General features: G+C 39.5%; 1 protein-coding gene across 12 annotated transcripts in view; it reads right to left on the bottom strand.

The window, feature by feature from the left end:
* The window catches only part of MAST4 (microtubule associated serine/threonine kinase family member 4), a gene marked incomplete at its 5' end in the record, with an annotated part of 192,710 nt that overhangs the window by 6,555 nt on the left and 162,838 nt on the right, over nt 1-23,317 (bottom strand). For 11 of the 12 annotated variants that reach the window (XM_080972174.1, XM_080972178.1, XM_080972180.1 and 8 more), the window contains 12 exons: nt 772-953; nt 3,395-3,531; nt 6,574-6,696; nt 7,149-7,378; nt 8,036-8,236; nt 10,094-10,326; nt 10,609-10,736; nt 13,661-13,773; nt 13,918-14,040; nt 17,157-17,258; nt 21,528-21,693; nt 22,403-22,535. In XM_080972174.1, coding sequence (XP_080828300.1) covers nt 772-953; nt 3,395-3,531; nt 6,574-6,696; nt 7,149-7,378; nt 8,036-8,236; nt 10,094-10,326; nt 10,609-10,736; nt 13,661-13,773; nt 13,918-14,040; nt 17,157-17,258; nt 21,528-21,693; nt 22,403-22,535 — 1,871 coding nt within the window. The remainder of the gene's footprint in view (nt 1-771; nt 954-3,394; nt 3,532-6,573; nt 6,697-7,148; nt 7,379-8,035; nt 8,237-10,093; nt 10,327-10,608; nt 10,737-13,660; nt 13,774-13,917; nt 14,041-17,156; nt 17,259-21,527; nt 21,694-22,402; nt 22,536-23,317) is intronic. The other variant, XM_080972179.1, reaches the window with a different exon arrangement.

Raw genomic sequence — 23,317 nt, 5'->3', positions numbered from 1 at the left:
AAAACTGCACTGCAGCAATATTTGCTGGCTTAAGAATTTTTTTAATATTTTTCCTCTAGTTCAAGAATTCACAGGAATTCTCAAAGTTGGTTGTTTTGTTTCGGCCTTTTTCTTTTGGAAAGTTAAGCTCTTCACTTGCTGAAGATGCAACAAAGCTGCCCAGTACATTGAAGTGGCTGTGAAAGCCTGCTCGTGTGTGAGCATCTGATTGCAACCACAGTTGGCCCTTGGGTTTCATTAGATAATCCCGCTTTCCTTTCAGTGGGTATCTATTGTCAGGCATCAGGGGAACCAACCTTAACGGCAGCTTGCCAGGAACAGATGAGACAAGGAAAAGTCCATACCACCTGCTTTTTATTCAATATTCACAGAGAGAGGCTTGGGAATGCAGCCTCTTGGAATAATGGCGTTGTCCTGAGTGAGCCTCCACCCCTTCTCTCTCTCTCATGCGCCATTGCTACAGGTGCTGAAAAGTGCCCTCTGCCTTTGAGCTCTTTGCTCTCCTACTTTCAATGCTCGCCGGGTTCTGGTAAGGGGGTTCTGAAATGCTTTCTAAAGACACTGTCTCTGCCAGCTGTCGTCCTCCTGGTGCTTCTTCTTCCTCCCTCTCCTCACCCATTATTTCCCAGCTTTTCCCCTCATCTGTCTCTGAGCTGTATTTTCCCTCAAACCCCTGTTGCAATTCTGAACTGTCTTCTTCTTCTCTGGGTCAGGCTGGGGAGGTGGTCTCCACCATTCCTCCTCTGCCGAGTCCCTGACATCCATACTCACCTGAGGGGAAATCGGGGGTGGAGCGGAGGCTGGGTGTTGGTGAGCGGGGAGACAAGCTGTGAGTTGGAGAACCAGGTAAGCTCTCCCCTGATGAGAGGGATCGGTTCAGGCAGGAGAAACTCCGACTAGTATGAAGGAGGGGCGAAGGCTGCTTAGCCAGCTTTTTGAAGAGAGATCTTCTCCTAATGTGAAGACAAGAGCTCTTCTGTAAAACACGCTCCCAACAACACGGCAAAAGCAGGGTGTCACAGTACTATCTCAGCGATAACAACATTCAATTTACCCACAAGGAGTGAAAAAAACATTATACGACTACCAAGGTTTTAGGCAACACTGCAACCAAAGTTTTAGAACTGCAGTTGTGTAAACTCTACAAACTCAGATCTTGTGGTATTAGAAATGTGGAATAGAGCTCTGATTTGTACCACGTGGCTTTTAATGCAAAAAATACTTATTTAAATAATAAATTAAAAGCAAAGAAAAAAGGTTGTCACTGTTGCAGGTGACAACAGAATTTAAAAATAAACCCAACCCCCAAATTTTAAGTTCTGAAAAACTCATCACAGTTTCATTTCATTTATGAATCACTTCCTATGAAATATCTCAGTGCAGTTTCACAATACAAACAGAACAATATATAATCGTAAGGTTCTAATTAGAGGCGGTGTCATGTTCTCTGGCCACAACCCCACCTTCATGCCACAGGAGCCACTGGTTACGGAACAGGACTCTTTACATCAGGGGTTGAGAACCTTTTCGACTCTGTGGGCTGGGTCCTTATCTGGCCCCACCCTGTGGGTCAACTTTGAGGTGGTGAACAGGATAACCTATGTGACATGTCACTCACATGACATAATTATAATATCTGAAAAATTATGCATCTTTCTTCTTGTTTTGACTGATCTATCCATATAATTTAAGGAAATGTATGGTTAGTTTGTTTTGTAATTTATTGATCTCTTAAATTAAAAAAAAATCCCTTGTGCAGTGATTCCCACCTGACAACTAGCTAGCTGTTGGGTGCTTGGGAACCACTGTGCAAAGTGGTAAAAAGGGTTTTCAGCTCTCTTTGGCTGTCAGGTAGAAAGTGCTGCACAGAAGAGATGCTTTCCGTTGGCACTGGCTGCCTGAGCAAGTTCCCTGCAGGCATTGGCTATACTGCCTTTCAGCTGATGGGTGGAAGACCCAAAGGCTGCTTTCCCTTGCCAGTACACAACTGAGAAGCATACTTTAAGGCTCCCAGTTGTGCACTGACATCAGGTTTGGGACAGGTAGAGAGACGTGCTATAGGAAAACTGCCACATGAGATGAATTTGAATACCTGGCAGGCCAAGCTTGGCCCACTGGCTGGAGGATGCCCACCATGCTTTGAATGAGCAGACAGCTTCTCAAGGGGAAAGGCACTAATAGGAGGTATCTTGCTAATAAGACTTCAAGGTTCTTAACCTTTAATTAAGGGGCAACAGGAGTTCTAGTCAACACTTGGAACAGGTAACTATTCAGAATCCTGAGCAGTCCTGTCTTGGAACTGGCAGCACCAACCTGGACTGAACTACTGGGTTTGACTTACTACTAAACTTGATTTGACCACTGGACTTGCCTTCATGTTTGAGATGAAACGACCGCTTACCCTATTCTGTGTGGGTGGCGACTGCAGTCCTTTGCAGGTCTGCCACTATCGTCAGGCAGTCAGGGGTCAGGCAGCTGTTAAAATTCACCCCGGCTGGCTGCACTACAAGGCAGGACTGCCTGCCAAAACCCCAGTTTTGAATCAGCCAATCAGGGGTCCCCAAGCAGGCAGATCCTTGCCGGTGGACCCAGAGCCGGATGTTTCCATGCCAGTCCACCAGCGATGCATAAAAGCCAACTGCATCGGGCACATCCAGCACAGTTGGCAAACCCTCCCTCCATACCTCTCATGCTACTGCAATTTTCTTGTTTTGCATTCTAGGCCACTTGGTGTTACCATCAATCTAACCATATTTTGCTTTCTTGGTTGCTTGTTTTAACCACGTTTTGCCTTTAGTATTACCTGACCTTGCTATGGTTACCAATGGTTGCCATATTCGGAGCCAGGAAGGAATTTGCCTGCAAACAGATTAGCCTCGTTTGCAAGTTTTGCCTCACCCACAGCAAAAACTTTCAGCAGTTAAGGCATTGAGTGGAATACTACTCATCAAGATTTAGGGTGAATTGGTGCACCACCTGGATCAGAACCAGTGGCATATTCCAGGTACCCTGTTAGAGGGGTCTTGGTGGAAATCTCTGTCCAGAAGCCAAGTGTGGGGCAGACAAGCCATACAGCTTCCAGAGGCAGCTTTAGGATGGCCTTCACGGTAGACTGGTGTCTTGCGGAGGCCATAATCCTTGGTGCAACCCTGAAAAGTTTCAGCCCCCTGGCAGGATGCTGAAGTGGATATACACACAATGCCTGAGCCAAAATCCACCTACATCTGGAACCAATAAAATTGCAGAATGTTGTCTGCCTGAGTTTGTTCATTATACACTAGCTGTAGCCATGCATTGGGGGGGGGGGCTGTGCGACTGGGACCGCAACACCTCCCTCTTAATAGCAAAGAGAACAAACTTCAATTTATTCTGTATTAAGCAACCACAAACTTACCTTTCCAAACTCTCCTTCTTTTTTGTTTTCTTACTCCGTCTAACCATTCGGCCCCTATAGCTATTTCTTCTAGCTGGTCCTGTTTTTATTGAAGTATTCTCAAAGGCTGTTGTAGTAATTGACACTTTGTTGCCACTCTGTCAAGTAAGAATTTTCAAGGCATAAATTGTTACTGAACCATTTTCTTCCAAACAGAACAGCAGATCAGGAGATGTGCACAATTACATAGTTAGGAAGAAAGTTTCCTCTTACATCAATATCACAGGCAATCATTGATCTTTACTGGTCCCACCTACCCAAGTCATCCTCTTGTTATACCAGTTCTTGCTTGTGGGGCTTTTTGAGGGAACATTTTCATCACGCCTCCACTTTGACAGCACTTTGACCCGTGATTTCACTGAGCTAGGCAATTCCATGTCCAGATCTACAGAGTGAGCAATGCTTCTTTCTGCTGTTAGCTTCCACTTAAGTTTTACATTACAAGTGAAGTCAGCTGTAGAACTCTAAGAGATCATGAGGGGAACTGAAAAGTGGTGGCCAAGATCCAAACAACTGCACAACCAGTAGCAGACAACAAAGGGAGCTTTGAACTTGTACAGCAGTCCCACTTGCTGTGTGACAAATCTCTTTTGAAACTGAGGGGGCTGGTGGTGGTAGTGAGGATCTGCTCTTCAAAGATAAAAAGTCAAATTCCACTGGGCATGGCCAAGCTCTTTGTATTTTTCAAACATGCTCAACTGTTTATAATTTAGCATTTTGTTTTAGGAGGAAAGCAATGCATGTCTTCTTCATGGACCAATCAAGCTCAAAAGGACTGAATCCTGTGATTATCATTGAATGGCTACTGGCTGAAAACATTTGGCTTCAGCAGAACTCTGGCTCCAACGTCAGATGCACCACTGCGGACATGCATTGAGCTCTGTACAATTTTGCTTTCAGAGTGCTACCAGAACTGCTCAATTACATCCATGAGGTGGCAGGGTTGTGTAGTTCATTTGATAATGAAAGGCCAAAATTGCTTGCATTCACCCCTGAGCTATATGGCACTTTTTAAATGAGTCAATCCAGAGTCCACTGAACAGTGTAGTCTGGTTTTGTGGCTTGAGTTTCAATTGTTACAATTTAAAGATATGGACTCACTTGTGAGCTTGTTTTTTCAGGGCTTACCACATTAACCAGGGAGGCAATGTTCAAGCTGAGTTTAAAAGTAAAGGGACCCCTGACCGTTAAGTCCAGTTGTGGACGACTCTCGGGTTGCGGCGCTCATCTTGCTTTACTGGCCGAGCATATGTCCACAGACAGCTTCCGGGTCATGTGGCCAGCATGACTAAGCCGCTTCTGGCGAACCAGAGCACTGCACGAAAACGCCGTTTACCTTCCCGCCAGAGCAGTGCCTATTTATCTACTTGCACTTTGACGTGCTTTCGAACTGCTAGGTTGGCAGGAGCAGGGACCGAGCGACGGAAGCTCACCCCGTCGCAGGGATTCGAACCGCCAACCTTCTGATCAGCAAGCCCTAGGCTCAGTGGTTTAGACCACAGCACTACCCGCATCCCTTCAAGCTGAGTTTAGGAGGTTATAAATGCTTTGTTAGCAGAGACTGTAGTTCTAGCCACCTTGAAGGAAGTGGTTGTAGGACCACTTCTGAAATAAATCTCCTTGGACCGCAAAGGATTTTATCAACACCTGGCTGGTTTCTAATGTTAAGCAAAGTGCTGGAACAAGTGGTTCTAGGTCACCTCCAAGCACTGTCAAATCAAACTGATTATCTAGATCCATGTCAATCTGGATTCTAGCCCAAATCTGGAAGTGAAACTGCTTTGCTTGCCTTGATGGATGACCAGTACAAAGAAACTGACAGAAGGAAAGCAGGTGCCTATTATATATGAAGAACCCTGCCTATAAGCTTAGAATCCAAGCAGTGGCAGACCCAAGTATGCTGATGTGCTTTCTGGGTAATATAAACTATACACTAGTAACAGAGCAGGACATATTCACTTATTTGGAAAACAGAGAGTTAAAATTAAAATCTCACTCCCATGTGGGGAGGGGGGAGAGAGAGAATTAGTCGCATGCTCAAGTATATATGTAGGCCTGTTCTCTTTCACCACCTGCTGGATTGATGCTGCATCTGAGTAATCTATTTGCTGCAAGCAACTAAGACAATTACCGAAAAGAATGGCTATCAAAGTTGTACATGGTGACAAAACTGGAGAGGCCAGGTCCTCATACTACCCTTTAAAATTTAAAATTAAAAAACCCTCAGTGACTTTGTTGCAGCATGCCTTGAATCACCTAGCCTTTCTAAATGACAAAAACAGAGTTATATACAGGATGCACTTGATAGAAACATGGAAAGGACTAGAGTGCAATTGAAAGGGCCAGCTGCTGAACACCCGCTTTAATACAGCAGTGACATTTGTTAGCCGTTATCAGAAAGACTGAATGAGGATGAAATAGGATTACACAGTTCAGAGGATTGATAATTGCAAGAAGTGCTTCATTTTATATCATTACACTTGTGCTATTTTTCTATTCATTGACTTGGGAATGCATCTTCACCTACACTGCATGTCCCATCTCTGTGTGGGGAGCATTCAGGCTTCAGCTTTATTATGTTTAAGTGGTTCTATTAATCCGTAGGCTTTTAGCAATTTTCCACTTGACTAGCCAAATATATGTGGTTCAAAACCACCACCAAAGGAGGGTTGTGATAACTGAGTTATTTATAGGTTCTGAGAGCTCCTCTAGCTTCAAATAAGAGATGAATATGAAAGACATACCAAATATTGCAGTGGAATTCTTTGATGCCTTTATGCTCCATTTAAAATTACAGCCAGCTAACACAAAAATATGTTTATAAATTACTTAAATGCTAGGTTGCCTTAAATTTAGATTCATGATTTTAAGTGCCAAATGGGCAGCACTGGGATATAGGATATGATAAGGTTGTGTTCAAAATATTCCAATAGGGATCTGGTCTGCACCGAACCTGCGGCTGCATCTTATTGCTCTCACTGTAGTCAACTTGGTGAGCCCTGGATAAATCAGCTTTAAGGCTGGATAAGCACGAGTTGCTAATAGTCAGCCTCCAGAAGGAAAGCCATCTATTGAATGAATGGTACGCACCAGGTTTCTTGTACAAAACTTTAAAAAATATAAATAAATAAATACTGTACCTTTAATAACAGTTCTATGACTTCAGTATGAACAAGGCCATGCACTGGTTCTCCGTTGATATGTGTGATGAGGTCACCAGCTTTCAATCCAGCATGATAAGCCGAACTTCCTTCTTCAACATTCTAGAAAGCAAAGAGAGGTATTTCTGAACCAGAAATCTTATTGGAATTATATGATTTTGTCTAAGTTAAGGATAATGTAAATTGAGTGTGTAATGGGCAGGTGTAAAAAATAAAATTATTTTAGAATTTCGTTTTGGTGTCCAGGTAAGATGGAAAATGGAACTTGAAAATGGATTAGAGAAGCCAATGGATGTTGGGCTAAGCAAATCAAGTGGCTCAGCTGCAAGCAGCAGACTGTGATGCAATTAACTTTTTTGGATCTGGACATATGATATCTGAGTTAAGACAGCACTTAGCAGATGCACAGAAAATTCTAAAATTGGTCTAGGTCTAGAATGGCATATAATGAACATACTGCCCCCTACAAGGTGACCCAGATAGCTTGTTAGAATGCCAGCATGTTGGGCCATTTTCATCGGATGTAGACTTGAAGCAACAAACATAAGCCTTACCCAGACAATATGCTGTACTGTGTAGATGTCACTATCACCCACATACACTCTGATTGCTCGGATAGTAAATCCATACTTCTTGCCTGAGGTGTGAATTATGACAGGCTGATGAGGACTTGCAGAAGCAGCTGAAGAATCACGGCTAGGCGAAGAATCTCTAGAAGATGAAGGATCTGAAGACACGGAATGGGGGGACATTGGACTTCCCAAAGGAGACACACCAAATATATCTGGAACAAATGGTCCTCTATATAAGTTTACATTCTGAATTTATGTTCATACATCCTACATATGTAGACTAGAAAACTAAGCAGATACTTAAAAAAAAAATCTCTCCCCCGCAAATCCAGATAAATTTCCAAAACATTTACAATACAGTGGTACCTTGGTTTACAAACTTAATCTGTTCCGGAAGTCCATTCTTAAACCAAAGCGTGCTTTCCCATAGCAGCGGGGGATTCAATTTAAAAATGGAACACACTCAACAGGAAGCAAAACATGTTCTGCTTCCAAGGCAAAGTTCACAAACCAAAACACCTACTTCCGGGTTTGCAGCATTCTTAATCCAAGTTGTTTATAAACTAAGCTGTTCTTAAACCAAGGTACCACTGTATGTATCTTTTGTTGGGTTGGAATTTTTAAAAACTGAATGAATGATCTAAAGATGCATTTACATTAAAATTTCCTGTTCTTTTTCCATGGAGATCCCTACATATACAAATTATTATTCTCCTATTTACAAAAAATAAATAAATTATTATTTTAAAAATATTACTTCAAATTAAATACCTAGCAAAGTTGTACTAATATCACATTGCATGAACAGGAAAGGGGTATAAACACGCATATACAAGCATCAATTTAATAGTTATAATTATAATCTCTACCTCCTGGAATCATAAGGGATAGAGCACTGGCCGAGAGGGACTTTGTGACTTTTCCAGAGATTTTCTTTTTCTCTGTTGTTTCTAATCGCTGACGAGCCATATGAGGCACTTGTTCATTGGAAGGCTTTGAGGAATTATCAGTGCTGTCCACACACTCACTTCTTCCATTTATCTGATCCAAGTGCTCTGAAAAACTTCCAACTGCACAAAAGCAAAGAACAAACAAACTGAAGGAAGGAACAAACAAACAAACCAAGAGGTTGGGGCAGAATCAAACAACACTGTAAAACAATCTCATTTCTAGAAGCATATACATACACTAAACTATTATGCCCACTATTGACTTAATTGTTAGCCATGTCTAGGGATCAGGAGTGAGCCAAAACAATGGTCTCCTTCCCCTTTCATGCACTAAACTCTCTGTATTTGTGAAAATCTACAACTTTAGACTTTGAATAAATACACTTGATAAGGAAAGTAGTGAACAGCTAAGATGTCCTGCACAATTTATACTGTCATGTAAGTGTTTGTGCAAGACTTATACAACTAAAAATATAATAATTTAACAATGAACAAAATGTATCCTACACTTTTATGTGAAGTGTCTAGTCCTAGGTTAGATGATTTACGCTGTCATCGGTAACAATGGTAGCTGATTAATCAATGATCCACAATTTTTTTTATAAGCAAAAAATTGATCACTAGCAAATGAGATAGCCTGCACTGACAGTGGCCATGTTCACACATCATACTTACCAAATCATGTCTTGACATAAACATGCTAGCTCCTGAAGAGGAAATCACATCCAATGTGCTCCTCTCAAGAGGTTTTGGCTCAATGTGGCACCTAACCCAAGGTTTGGCTTAGCATGCTTAAGGTCTATCTTTCTTACCAACAAGCTGTAGCCAAGGTTTGTTCTATAGGCTGAAGTTTCTGAAATATCATTACTGCAGTGTGCTATAGATGGGGATGCCTTTGAAGATGGTTCAGAAAATGCAGCTGGTGCAGAATTCAGCAGCCAGGTTGCTTCCTGGAGCAAGATGTTCTGAGCACGTAACACCAACCTTAGCCCAACTGCACTGGCTTCCAATTAATTTCCAGGCTTAATTCAAATGCTAGATTTGAGTTATAAAGCCTTATGTGGCTCAGGAACCCAATACAGTGGTACCTCTCGTTAAGAACTTAATTCGTTCCAGAGGTCCGCTCTTAACCAGAAACTGTTCTTAACCTGAGGTACCACTTTAGCTAATGGGGCCTCCCACTGCTGCCGCTGCGCGATTTCTGTTTTCATCCTGAAGCAAAGTTCTTAACCTGAGGTACTATTTCTGGGTTGGCGGAGTCTGTAACCTGAAGCGTCTGTAACCTGAAACATCTGTAACCCGAGGTACCACTGTACTTCAAGAACTGACACTCCTGACATAAACTGGTCCAGACTCTGCGATTGTCATCTGAAGCTCTTTTCTGAGTGCCCCCTCCACTGAAGGTCCGGAGGGGAGGGTGGCAACATGAAAACAGGCCTCTTCAGTGGTGGTTCCCTACTTGAGGAATGCTCTCCCAAAGGAAACTTCCCTGATACCATCTTTGTCTAGTTGTAGGTGTGATGCAAAAACTTTCATTTTTCTTGTGCTATTGACACTTAATTTGAAAAGTTTTTAAGTATTTGTGGCCTCTTTTGATGGGGCAGGAGTCTAGACCATTATTTTATTTGCTTGTCTTTTAATGTTTTATTGTGTTTATTGTAATTAGTCTTAGTGTTTCAATTATGTCTGTAAGACACTGAGTCATTTCTATGAGTAAAGCAATTAATTAATGATACAGTGCCCATGAAAGTCACTGCCATCCATGTATGTTGTTTATTAAAAGAGAAATCCCCAATGTTCCATTACCCATTTAGATTATTTTGTGTCGCATGTAGTTTGGCCCTAAAACTGAAGACATACAGTAATTTTGATCTTGGAATTTAAGAAGGAGAAGGTCAGATGAAATGTCTAACTTTATACAAAACAGATGAACCAAACACACATGCTGTAGAAAATACTTCCATACTTGAGACTTACCTGACAGCGTGGAGCTACTGATTGTGCTTGCTGGAGTTGTTACCTCCACTTCATCTAAAACAATTTCCTCACTAACAAATGCAACCTTTTCTTGATCTTTGCAGGATCCAGCAGAATGTGGTGATTCTTCTTCATCTCCTTCAGCTGATACTGACAATTTTGGAAGTAACCCTGAACTGTGACGTTGCCTAGAACTTTCAGTACCAGAAGACAAAGATGTAGATAGTTGCTGCCTACATTTAAAATGATATTTACACAATATAATTAAATAGGTGAACACAAATCAAAACCAGAAAAACACAAAATTTTGCAATGTTGCATTAACAGAAAAATTAATCAAACACAATGGTGTTAAGAGAGAACCAATGTCTTACTGTACACATCTCATGTTATGTCTGGTCTTTGGCATATCATTATAGTTTGGCCTAATCTGCTTCATAGGATTATTGTGAAGTTACTTTATGATAATTCTACATACTCTATAGGCAGGGGACAAATATGAAATAAATACTTACATTTCAGAATATTCTGAGCTCCAGCTTAAAGATTCTGCAGATGTTAGTACTACATTCTTTGTTCTCTCTGTTGTATCTTCCTTCTCTGCAGTTTGATTTCGAGTTCCTCGATCTATACTGCTAAAAACCTGTGCATGGGGGCAAAAGAAATGATAGCTAACAGTTGTTTGTATCTAAAAGAACTTCAGAAAAATACATATCACGCAGAGCTCTGCATGCTCTAAATACTTATAGGCAGTATCCTGGAGTTTTAAAGGACTTCAGTAGATGAAGTTCTTAAAATGATTTTCAATTCTACTCTCCTTGGTATCTTTGCTAAGCAACAGGGTAGCTAATGGCATCTTTTCTGTCATGAATTCATCTCATTTCTTCTTCACCTTTGACTTTATGTACTATGGACATGCATGCTAAACCTATAGATGCTTCAGGATTTTTATATCATAGGATCGGTGCATATCTCAAATACTTCTTAACCATAAAGTCACTGAAAAAACGAAAACAAAAATATCAGCAAGTCATGTAATGGCCATCACTCAGGAATGCAAAGTGGTAGGGAGAGTGAGCTGAAATTGACTGTGAAGATGAGAATAAATTACTTGACTAAATGATTTAGAGATTTGGTGGGGGGGGGCATAAAAAAGCCAGTTGTTTATCTGACAACCTGCATATTGAGCTTGTTTGCAATGAAAAAAGTTGAGCTTTTAAGATATCAGTATCATACTATTCTTGTAGTATCCTATCTTACAAATGCACAGAAGCCATCCACAAAGAGAAGATTTAAATGCTTCTTGCTGTTTGAGAATTGGATTCCTGCTGCAAGTCATGACAAAGGTTTAACATCACTAGACGGAAAGCAAGACCTTCTCTTGCTTTTCCCGCTTGCCCATTCTTAAATTGCCTCTACAGATGAATGGGGATTATGGATTTCTACAGACAGGGAAGTATATAACTATGCACAAGAGGAACAGAAACTTTAAAATCCCTTGCATTTAATCATATTCTGCAAAAAGCATTTGGAAATGGTATACAGTCACCCACTGAGTTTATTTATTTACACATATAGCCCATCACATCACAGGGGTTTAGAGAAGGTACTGCAATAGCAGACAAACTATAAAAAGCATACATATTTTAAGATGTTAAAACTACTCCTGCCCTTCCCTTAAAAACAACAAGAGTGTACTCGGGGTAGACATAATTACAGTGAGGGGGGAAAGTATTTGATCCCCTGCTAAATTTGCCCTTTTGCCCTCTGACAAAGAAATGACCAGTCCATAATTTTAATGGTAGGTTTACTGTAGCTGTGAGAGACAGAATAACAACAGGAAAACCCCCAGAAACCCAGAAGACAAAAGTCAGAGATTGATGTGCATTATAATGAGTGAAATCAGTATTTGATCCCCTATCAACTAGCCAGATGTCAGGCTACCAGGTATCTTCACCGTATGTAACGAGCTGAGATTAGAAGCACCTGCTGTAAGGAAGAGGTTTTACCTGTAATCCCAGCTCGTTACAGTACCTGTACAAAAACCACCTGTCGACAGAAGCAATCAATCCAGCAGATTCCAAAGTAGCCACCATGACCAAGACCAAAGAGCTGTCTAAGGATGTCAGGGACAAGATTGTAGACCTTCACAAGGCTGGACTGGACTACAAAGCTATTGCCAAGCAACTTAGTGAGAAGGTGACAACAGTTGGTGCAATAATTTGCAGATGGAAGAAACACAAAATAACTGTCAACCTGCCTCGGTTTGGGGCTCCATGAAGATCTCATCTCGTGGAGTTGCAATGATCAGGAGAATGGTGATGAAGCAGCCCAGAACTATACGGTGGGAACTTGTCAATGATCTCAGGGCAGCTGGGACCATAGTCACCATGAAAACAGTTGGTAACACACTACACCGTGAAGGACCGGGATCTTGCAGAGCCCGCAAGGTCCCCTTGCTCAAGACAGCACATGTACAGGCCCATCTGCAGTTTGCCAATGCACATCTGAATGAGACCAAAATCGAGCTTTTTGCCATCAACTCAACTCGCAAACTCAATGGGCAAATTTAGCAGGGGATCAAACACTTATCCCCCTCACTGTATGCTTACGTACTCATTCATTCACTTTATTTGTATACCATTTTTCTATGCACAGAAATATGCTTAAAGAGGTTTGCAACCAAGAAACAGGGATACGTTTCAAACACACACTACAAAACAATTTCATTATAACACAGCAAAACAATAACATACCCACATTTACATAACAACATAACAAAACAATAGCAAATATAGTAACATACAGAAAAACACATTCCAATACTATAAATAGAACAGCATGCAACACCCAATAGCAAAAATAACGAGAGAGCTTCACAGTTTCACCTTAAGTCCTTCATGCTATACTAAGGAATAACTAAGTTAAACCACCCAGAATATTCATTTTTATATATTCAATATTGCAATAATTATGCTCAAAACTGCAGAAGCTTATTTTGGATAAGTTAAAACTGAACTAAGACCTAAATATTAGCTTTTACTATTTTCGTATGGGGTCTCTTCTTCATTACTTTCTCACTTTAAAAATCCAGGAGCAATGCTTTTAGTTACTTTCCTCTTGATCTCACATACTCATCATATGGAAACATGATGAACTCACAAAGGAGCAAGTTAAAGGTGCAGAGTGGGGGGGACACTTACTGTTTTTTGACAAATGATATGGCTGGGTACAATGGAAGAAAGTGAACCCCTAGCTTAGGGTTTGCTATGGAGTGTGACCATATTTGTATTTGTTCAACGGAACTGAAATGCATAATGCTAATATATTTACTTATATATTTACTTAATATCCAATAATTTGGATGTTTTCTCAAACAGCCCTAGTAAAGTAAACCATAATAAATTAACAGTAGTAGTATTTACAGGAAGATCATTTTTTAAAAACCCTTCAATGGACGTGCCAAAAATGCCTCTCAATAATTCACCACTACACTTTTCTTCTGTTTTCTCATGCATTACACTCACCACAAATATGGTATATCTTATGTTACATGCAAATGCTTACTTTTGAAAATCGATGTGAACATGAGGAAAACTGCCTAATCTCCAAATTAAAATCTTCATCATTTGTATCATCCTCTTCTTCAGTTTCCATGTGATGGTATTTCTCAGAACGAGCTATAAAATACAGGACAATCTGTCAGAATTTACAGTAGTTTGAAAACTAACTGAAGGACAGTTTTATTTTTGTTAATACATTCAACTTCTAGGGCAGTAAAACATAGCATTAAAATTATCGCTTCTGTAGAAAATTAAACATACTGTCAAAGTAGCTTGTGTCATCTTCAGATTCCAGCTGAGGAATGAATTCTGCCTTCTGTCTCAGCAAACTATTCCAGTCTAAGTTTTGGAAGAACGGGTGCTGTTTCACCTCATAAGCACCACCTGGGGGAGCAAGAGAAGCCTGTCTGGATTAATTGTACAAATAAATTATTCAGTCATATTTATTTTAACATAATAATACCATTTATTTCTAAAACGGTTGCCATGTTGTCGTTTATTTTTAAATGATTATCTTGGATTAACCTGTCTTTAAAAAACAAACTACAAAAACTTGAGACTGCTTCCCAGTCCATCTTAAGTAGGTAAAACGTACACCAGAACCGGTATTTACTTTGACACAGAAGCAAAGCATTAAACAAACCAGTAAGAATATATTAGAAGCTTGAGCCAATGAAAGGACGTTAATATTTGTTTTAATACTGAAAAAATAGTCTGTGAATATTACCAACTGTTTAATTACTTTTGTGAACTACATTTTCATATTCTTCTTCAAGGGATAGCCTGAACTCAGGTAATTTAGAAGCAACACAATGTCTGTGATATCGAAAAAAATAAAAACACCCACTATGTCATATGAAATAATATTAACAACACACTGGGAAATAAACATTGGTGATCTTGCATTTTTATTTGATGTTCATTTTGTTGTCTATATTTTAAACTTTACTCCCTGTTAAAAAGGCTATCCTTTTCCTTAAAAACAATTTATTTTTTGGTAGTTGTACACTGAGGGGACAATTTGGGCCAAGATGCAATGGAGAGGGGAAAGGGAGCTGAATTATATATATTGGATTGAACTGGTTAGCCAATTCTTTGGTGTTGCTGCACTCAACAGGTACAGCATTTTGCATAGTATCTAGAACAGTAATTTGCAAACTTTTTTTCTTACAGACATGAAAATTGCTGGTGGGTAATTCATGATTAATACAATGATTCTTTTTTTGCCTGTTTTAGCAATTGTAATGTGCTGTGCTAGATGCTGTATGTTTTTTAATTGTACTTTATAGCTTCTTTCATTTCTTTTTATTTTAAAAGAAGCAATAAAAATACAATTAAAAGTTATACGAATATTTTATATGGTGAAGGTGCCGTCTCTTCTTCAATCACAAATCCAGACACTACATAACAGTTATAGATTGACTTTCTAAGAAGACCTTGGGGGGGTATTGGTTTTTTATTCTTGTTTTTATTATGCCTTTTGTGTTTTTCATCCTCTATTTTTATATTGTGAACCTGGTCCAGATTGGCTATCTGAAATGTTTAGGGGGGAGGGAAGGGAAGAATTAATGGGTTTTTGTTATTGTTGTACTTGTCAAAAATGTAATTTACAAGTACTTTGGAAACCAATGTATGCTTGTATTTTGGGGGGCGGAGGGACCCATAAATAATAACAATAAAAAGAACCAAATCCACAGATACACTGCAGACCACCAGAAGGAATCTCATGGACTACTAGTGGGCCATGGACCAGAGTTTGAGAACCTCTGATCTAGAATAACAGTGAAAGTCAGAAGTTTACCAAAATCTGAAAACTGGCTTTAGGCAAATGCCAAATGCATTAATTTCCAAAACAATATTATTTCCAATTTTTTAAAAGTCACTTTTGCACAGCATTCCAAATGTCAAACAATCTAGACTCACCAAAAATTGTGACTGTCAAATTTTCACCCCCAACACAAATGCACATTCTCTAAATGCATAAGACTGTCATTCAAAGAAACACTTTTCGGTCTCTTTTTATACGCACAACTTTATCACAAACCAAGGCAACCAGCACTGCTATTACCAGCACATTATCAATCTCTCTATGAAAAACTGGAGCACAAATTACAGCCAGTCCGCAGTACAAAAGACATAGCTGTATTCATCACCCCTTTCCTTTTATCTCCTTCAATTTCTCCTGTTTTTTGCTTCTGCAAAAGAATTGCACTGAATGAAGAGGATAAGAAAGCATTATGTGACTCAAACTCAAGCCTTTTCTTTGTATTAGTCAAAAGAAAAGTTCAGTCACTCACACTAGCATCTACTGAGATAATTGTTTTGACAGCGTCAACTATGGCACATGAAAATGGCATTCTATATTGATTAACCATGATGTAAACTTTGATATGCTATAGAAGAGGACCCAGCCAGTCTGGGCTCTCTGCTGAAGTGCAATTACTAGACACTGCCTCCGTATAGTGGGAGATGTATGGGTTTCCTTAAAGTTTGGTACAGCTCAGTCAATGTGCTATGGGTGCCAAGATGCATTATACAGCCAGGAGAGTAGTAGCTATGGTCCCCCTTGGGAAGAAATGGTCCCACCTCTGTGCCTTTTGGTTTGTATATCACTACAGAGTTCAGGAATGGGGTTATGTATGGCTTCTTCTGTATGTATGAGTGAGGTGGACTGAGTGAGTAGCCAAAGCACATAGATCAGTGACAGAAAAGGGTTCAGCATAGGACTTCCAGAATCTCACTGCTGATTAGCACTTCAGTTGTTTCCACAGATCGTTTATTTCAGACCCAGTAGCATGTCTTCCAATGCCTGAAGCAGAAACTTTAGTGAAATACCCACAGGGTGGATATGTGTCCATTCCATCATCACAAACACCACTCCAGGATATTTAATAGGAGTAGTTGCTTTCATCACAAACATACAGTTTCGGGTTTCCTCCCCTCTTTGTTTTCCCTGCTGCATGGATTCAGTTTCTTTTTAGTTTGTGCCTCACCGTGTTTGGTGCACAGATGGTTATGTATTTTTTGAACTTTCAATTAAAATTTTAATAATAAAAAAAACAAAAAACAAATATACACTTTCAGAACTGGAAGAACTGAGGATCTATTAATAGACTGTGATGTGATTGGGAAACAGCATTGTCTATACAAACCTACATTTGACCCTTTGCAGGCATTATGATCTCAGGTTGCAGAAGTGCTGTCACTGGCATTTTCCTTAAGAAAATATGTTCAGTGTGTGAAAAGCAGTCTCAGTATTCATCAAAATATGTTGAAAAAGCACAACAGGAACAGTACACTACGGAGTCTGGTCAAATGACTGCTTCCTTAAAATATTACCAGTGAAACAAAACTAGATGTTGCCCTTGTAATAAATGTTCATAATGCATTCACTGTAAGGCATTTCTTAGTCAAAAAGAGCAAGATAAAAGGCTCAAAACAAGAAGATACTATGTCTATCATCTTGGTAAACATGAGTATTAAAAACCCTGCTTTCTAACCTGTTCCCAATCTCTCCAAGGGGTTTTGTCTCAGAAGCAAAGTAATCAGTTCCTGGGCATCCGGAGGTGGTGCTTCATCTTTTTCTGGCCAGTTGATCTCATCTAGCAGAGAGAGAGACAAATTGTCAATCTTTTTTAACATTCTATCATTCAACACTGACTTGTGACATCTATTCAGCATAACTTGGTGCAGGATAAGCACAGCCTCGGGGATCAAGGTGGGGGTGTTGCTGTGGTTCACTGATCTTCGGCCATGCTTACCAGGAGACATCTTCATTCGGGCGCTGGTCTTTGGTTTGACACTTGGTGTCAAACCAGAGAGAGAGAGAGACTGGCGATGCTGTTGCCCAGTAGTCTCCCTAACAGAGCTAATGCAAGCAGCCTCTGGTGTCACATTGGAGAACACTAGGAATATTGTCCCAGGGATTTAAACATCCATGACAACCATGGGGCTGTCTCAAGTGGTTAGCAACCCTGACCCATAGTGCAGGACAACTTGTTTTTTTGCCCCTGGTGATGGTCTGGAAATAGGAAGGGTTTCTGTGCCCCCTAGTCATGATCAGGCCACTTCCTGGTGGGGTTGGGCTAATGGTACCAACTTCCCTCTGTAGGGATGGAAGACCCACTATTATGGTTCACCCCTGGAGACTTATGGATTTCAATGGATTCCTGAATGCTCTGGGGGATTTTTTGGTGGATAGAACTGGCAATCCTGTTGAGGCCAATGGAATTGTGAGACTCAGAAGGCTGTAGATATAATCATGCCTGAGCCCCTGTGGAGCATGTTTGGCACCCTAGTATACTGGGAAGCTGTAAGTAATGAAACAGTTTAGGTGATGGCTAATGTGCAGGTGGCAGAAGTCTCACTGCAAAGATGACCAAACAGGTGCTAGAGCACATAATCCTGCCTACTATGTGGAAGTGAACACAGCAAAGGCGGCTCACTTTGCTGCTTCCATCACATCCTTGATAAATTGGTTAGCAGAGCTCTTCAGAGTGGTCCATAGGCTATTGATACCTATATTGGTAGACGGAGCCTGAGACACCTGAGGGTCCCTCTGTGCATTGCTTTGAGGGCAAAGTTGGTTACCTTCACAGCAAGCTAGATGCCAGGATTGATGGTGTTCGAAGTGAGGTTTCCAATGTCCCACCTAACCATGTTTTGTAGGGTCATCTACAGGTGATGGGTATTGGGGCCACTGTTCTGCAGTGGTTCTGGTGTCATCTCCAGGGATGGTTTCAGAACACAGCATACTTCTCAATCCCATGGCTTTTAAGCAATAGGGCACCACAGGGTCTCCAGTGCTATTTAACATCTACATTAAGCCATTGGGAGTTGCCATTAGGTATTTTGGAGCAAGGTGTCATCAATATGCTGTTGATACCCAACTCTGTTTCTCAGTAACATCTCAATCAGGAATGGCTGAGAAGACTCTGAGCCAGTGTTTGGATGCAGTGGTGGACTGGATGAGAACTAATAAACTGAGTCTGAATCTTTGCAAAATGGAGGATGGATGGGACCAGGAAGTTGGTAAGTTGCCTGCTCTGGATAGAGTTGTGCTCTCTTTGAAGGGACAGAAGTGGATTTTGGGGGTGCTCATAGATCTAGGTCTGTCATTAGATGGGTGTCCACAGTGACTAGGAGTGTCGTATGCTAATTTTGGTTGTTAAGACAACTATGGACATTCCTGTATCAGAATAGTTTGACCATGCAGTGGTCCATGCATTGGCAACTCATGGCTGGATTACTGCAGTGGGGTTGATCCAGGGGCTGCAGCTGATGCAGAACTTAATTCACCTTGGACAAAGGCAGGAAATGGACTGGATGAGGACAGGAAATAGCTACATACTCCTTGGCTCTGAACATTTCCTGCCTTGGACAGTAGGTGGTGATGTTTACCTATGTAACAGCCTGACACCCAGGGGAAATAGTCATGCAACTTGCAAACTATATTCAAGATGCAAGACCAGGTCTATGGCAAAGGTCACAACTTAATTGCGGTATTCTCCAGAAGGGCCAGATTAAACATCACAACTATGATGGGCCACATGCTGAATTTTACCTAGGTGGATTTACACAGAAATGCTTTTACTTGGAGTGAAAAGCAAAATACATATTTTTCAACTTGATTGAAGGAGATTTAAACACAAACCCAAGCCTTCTGAGGAAGCCCACATTTGGAAGACCTGATATCTGAATCCTGTCAAATATGGTTGCCTATAGAGCTAAACACATGCTGAAGACTTCTATCATGCAAAAAGCGATTTCGTGGTGGAATAAACCATAGTTTTTACCTAACTTTTTTTGCATTTATGTTTTGTAATGAGGTAAATCACTCCAATGCACAGGCACAAAATGGGGTATGAAAAGCAGTGAAAAAGGGAGGGAGGGGTGTTAAATAAAAAGCTATGGCAAAGACACATTCTCTGAACTCAAGAGAATCTGACAGATATAGTCTTCCTTTCCCCTAGGGAGAAATTTGTAAAGAATCTCATTGCACAGAAGAAATGCACCAGGGGAAAAATTACTTCCTAAGCAATGCCAATTCTTTGAATTGAAACTTGTAACCAGGTATTAATTATACTTTACTAAAAGTTTTTTTAAAATATTTAATATTTATTTAGTATTAAAATACACAGTATGGACAGTGTAGTATCCTTTAACCATGGTAAAACAACTGACCATTTTTTCGTCTCAGCTTCGTCTCCACATACATTTATTTCCCCTACTGGTGCAATTGTTAACTAGAGTTTGATTTCAACAAGAATTTTAACCTAGAATAAGATGCACATTTTCAGTCTCTGCGACTTCTGCTAAAATACTGAAGTGTCCAATTTCTTTTTAGTTATCTGAAGCTATTGGAATGTCCTTCTCCAGCTTACTTTATTACATAATATCATATGCATGCACCCAAATGTACAAATGCACATGATAATATAAACACAACAAAAGCATGACAGTATTTTATTTTTCCTGCCTACATCTTTTTAAATGCTATTTAAATGCATTCTGAAAAACAAAATATGAAAATTGTTGCTGCCTCAGGGATCAAAAACAACTTCTGCTTGTTTTAATTAAGCATTTGATTCCCTCTTGTAGCTTAGGTCCCCCAAAAACAGTATATTTTTAAATCTATAAACAGCTAATGTATTGTATAAAGAGGTTATTTACTGTAGGCAACCAACAAATCTATTTCATTAGATTACAAGCATGCCTAGCTGGAAGATCTAATAGAACATAGACATAATTGCAGCCTCCCCTCCCTGTTCACTTCACTAGTGTACCTTTTCATTGCATTTTATAGAATGGATCGGGAAACAACTAGTAACAGAAATGTCATTCTAGTAAGCATTTGGCATAAACTGTGGCCATCTACATGTTTTGCGTCTGGAAAATATAAGGGAACAGCAGGTAGGATAGAGATAGATACTGTTTAATTATCATTTAGTTTTGCCACAAGCTGCATAACAATACTTAGGGCCGGCCTGCAGGTTAAGATCTAAAAGGTTATTGAATTTTAAATGAAAGAAGAACAGCTGTTACAGAAATAACATTATACTGTAACGGCCACTAGTGAAATCATTAACAATCTGTGAACTGCATTTGAATCCTTCTTTTCCCCATTATTTATTATTTGGGAGACATTTGTTTTAGGGTTTTATTACATTTCTGTTAATTTATTGCATTGTGCCCTTAGGCATTTTCCCATTTATGCAAATTAAGTACATATCAACCCCCCCTTTTTTTTTTGCTGATTTTTAAAATTAATGGCTGAAAAGACAGTACTAGTTCCAAAAGTATTAACTATCCAGAAAATAGTTCCTTTCTGATTAAAGTATTTATCCTCCTCTTTGTGACTAACTCTCTTTTCCTTTTAAAAAACATTTTCCTCTTGCTTTTCTAGTATGACTCTTCTAATTTTTTTCCTGATCATATTCTTGCTCACCAGCACTGATACTCCTTTTTTGTTCCTTCCTCTTTGCCTTAGACTGACAGACTGCTGATGAAAATTGCTCTGAATTTTTATATATTGTAAAGTGCTTCCTACATATTAAGCATTATAGAAATATTAAATGTAAGCACTGTAGTATTATCAAATTATAATGATATTCGCTGAATTCAGTCTTGCTCTGTTTCACAAGTTCACATACCAGTATTGTAATTCTGGGGCATTATATAGACAATTACATTTTTAATTGTGGCAAATATGTTAGTAAGCAAGATGGATTTAAGTAGTTCTTACACTGAAGTGTATGTCATTTTTCCTCAAAGCTCCCCTGTCCCACAAAGGCCTGACTGAACATTGGCCAAGTGGCAATTTTTAGAGAGGATGGTTTTAAGGATAATAATTCAAGTTTTCTGATATTTACCACTGATTACTTGTCCAAATAGCTCCTCCGGTGTATCACCAAAAAAAGGAACACACCCAACAAGAAACTCATAAAGAATAATTCCCATAGACCACCAGTCCACTGGCTTGCCATAGCCCTGTCTTAGAATTACTTCTGGAGCAATATATTCTGGCGTGCCACAGACCTAAACGTGAGAGAAGAAAAGCAAACCTGAATTATATTTCTGTGCATAAAACTGTAAGTTGATTGCAATCAATGTGTTAAAAGAAACATATTGAGAATTACAAATTTTGTCATGACTTTCTTTTTGGCTGCATGTATTTCAACTTTTCTGATGAAAGCACTCAAGCAACTAAATGCAAAATTCAACTGCAATTCAGATCTCAACTGAAAGCATGAAAAAATACTTTATATATGTTGTTTGCTAATGTGAAGTCACAGTAAATTACATATATTTATACTAAGCACAATTGGCTCCTTATTATAACATGAAAACTGCAATGGATTTACCTTAAGTAACTCTTACAGTGAACAGATTGTGGGCAAATGGTAATGAGGCATGCTTAAAGGGAAATGGGCCATAGCTAGGATTTTTAGCACCCTTGATTGTGCAATGCATCATGAGTTCCACAAGTACTCTGCTGAGACTCCTGAATTCTTTATAAAAACAACTTTCCATTTGTCTCTCTTACAATCTCACTTGCTCACAATTAGATCATTCATCTTATTAATAGACCATAATTGAAGGAGGGAAAGTCTAGAACAGTAAAGGTAACTCTTACATATAGATTTGTAACAACACTATAGAAATAAAAAAGCATCTACACAATTTGCACAATTCATCTAGTTTCTAAAGCGTTCTGCTAATACAAAAGGAATGACACATCTCTTACCTGTTTATCCAGAAATTCTCTAGCATCCTTCTCAATGTGACCCTCATAAAGATTGGTGGTCATACTCATGAGGCCAACCTTAGATAGCCCAAAATCTGTTAACTTTATATGCCCCATGGAAGTTACCAGTAAACTGCAAATGAGAATGATAGTAGATTACTATTACTTTCTACTTCACTGCTGTAACAGCATAATGTTTTTGCTGTAACACATAAATTTAAACTCACATTACAGTCACAGTATATCATGAAATTTGTTGGAATAAAGCCAGCAAATGGATACGACAACTGGCAAGGGATACAGGATGTGTTATGTGGGGTCTTAGACTCTCTTTCTGGAGTACTGCTAGTGAGAATGTCACGGTCCCATAATAGCACAGCCAATTAGTAGGTATAAAGAATAATTCAATGGAAGTAGCAGTGTGATTGATCTCTCCAATGGGTATAATTTCAAAATCTCATTTCCTTTTCAGACAACACATCAAGATCAGGATGGCCTTGTGGCACCAACCTTAGGGCCAGAAGTGCAACTCCACTCATGCTGCCACACTGAGTGCCCTATGCATGAATAAATGTGCAAATAGAGCTGGTAATTAGGCTTTATTAAATCTTAAAATAAAGTTATAGGCCTCGAATCATCATAGAAGAAATTGAAGATGTCTACAAATAAATAAATAAATAAATAAATAAATAAATAAATAAATAAATAAAATAAGCTGGGGAAGAGGGAAAGCATTTATAAAGTTATGGTAACTATAACACATATTTTTTCCCTTCATTTAGTAGTAGGAAGCAAAAAGAAATCCAAAACTATGGAAACTAAATAAAGATGTTTCTCCATAGATGGTGGCCATCATACTACAAGAATGTGACAAAACACATTTGTGCAGGTTTTTAGACAGCTCTAAAAAAGCTA

This window comes from Podarcis pityusensis (assembly GCF_964106645.2).
Source record: "Podarcis pityusensis genome assembly, chromosome: 11".
Classification (NCBI taxonomy): Eukaryota; Metazoa; Chordata; class Lepidosauria; order Squamata; family Lacertidae; genus Podarcis; species Podarcis pityusensis.
The sequence above is the reverse complement of the archived record's forward strand: the minus strand, read 5'-3'. Positions and strand labels throughout refer to the sequence as shown.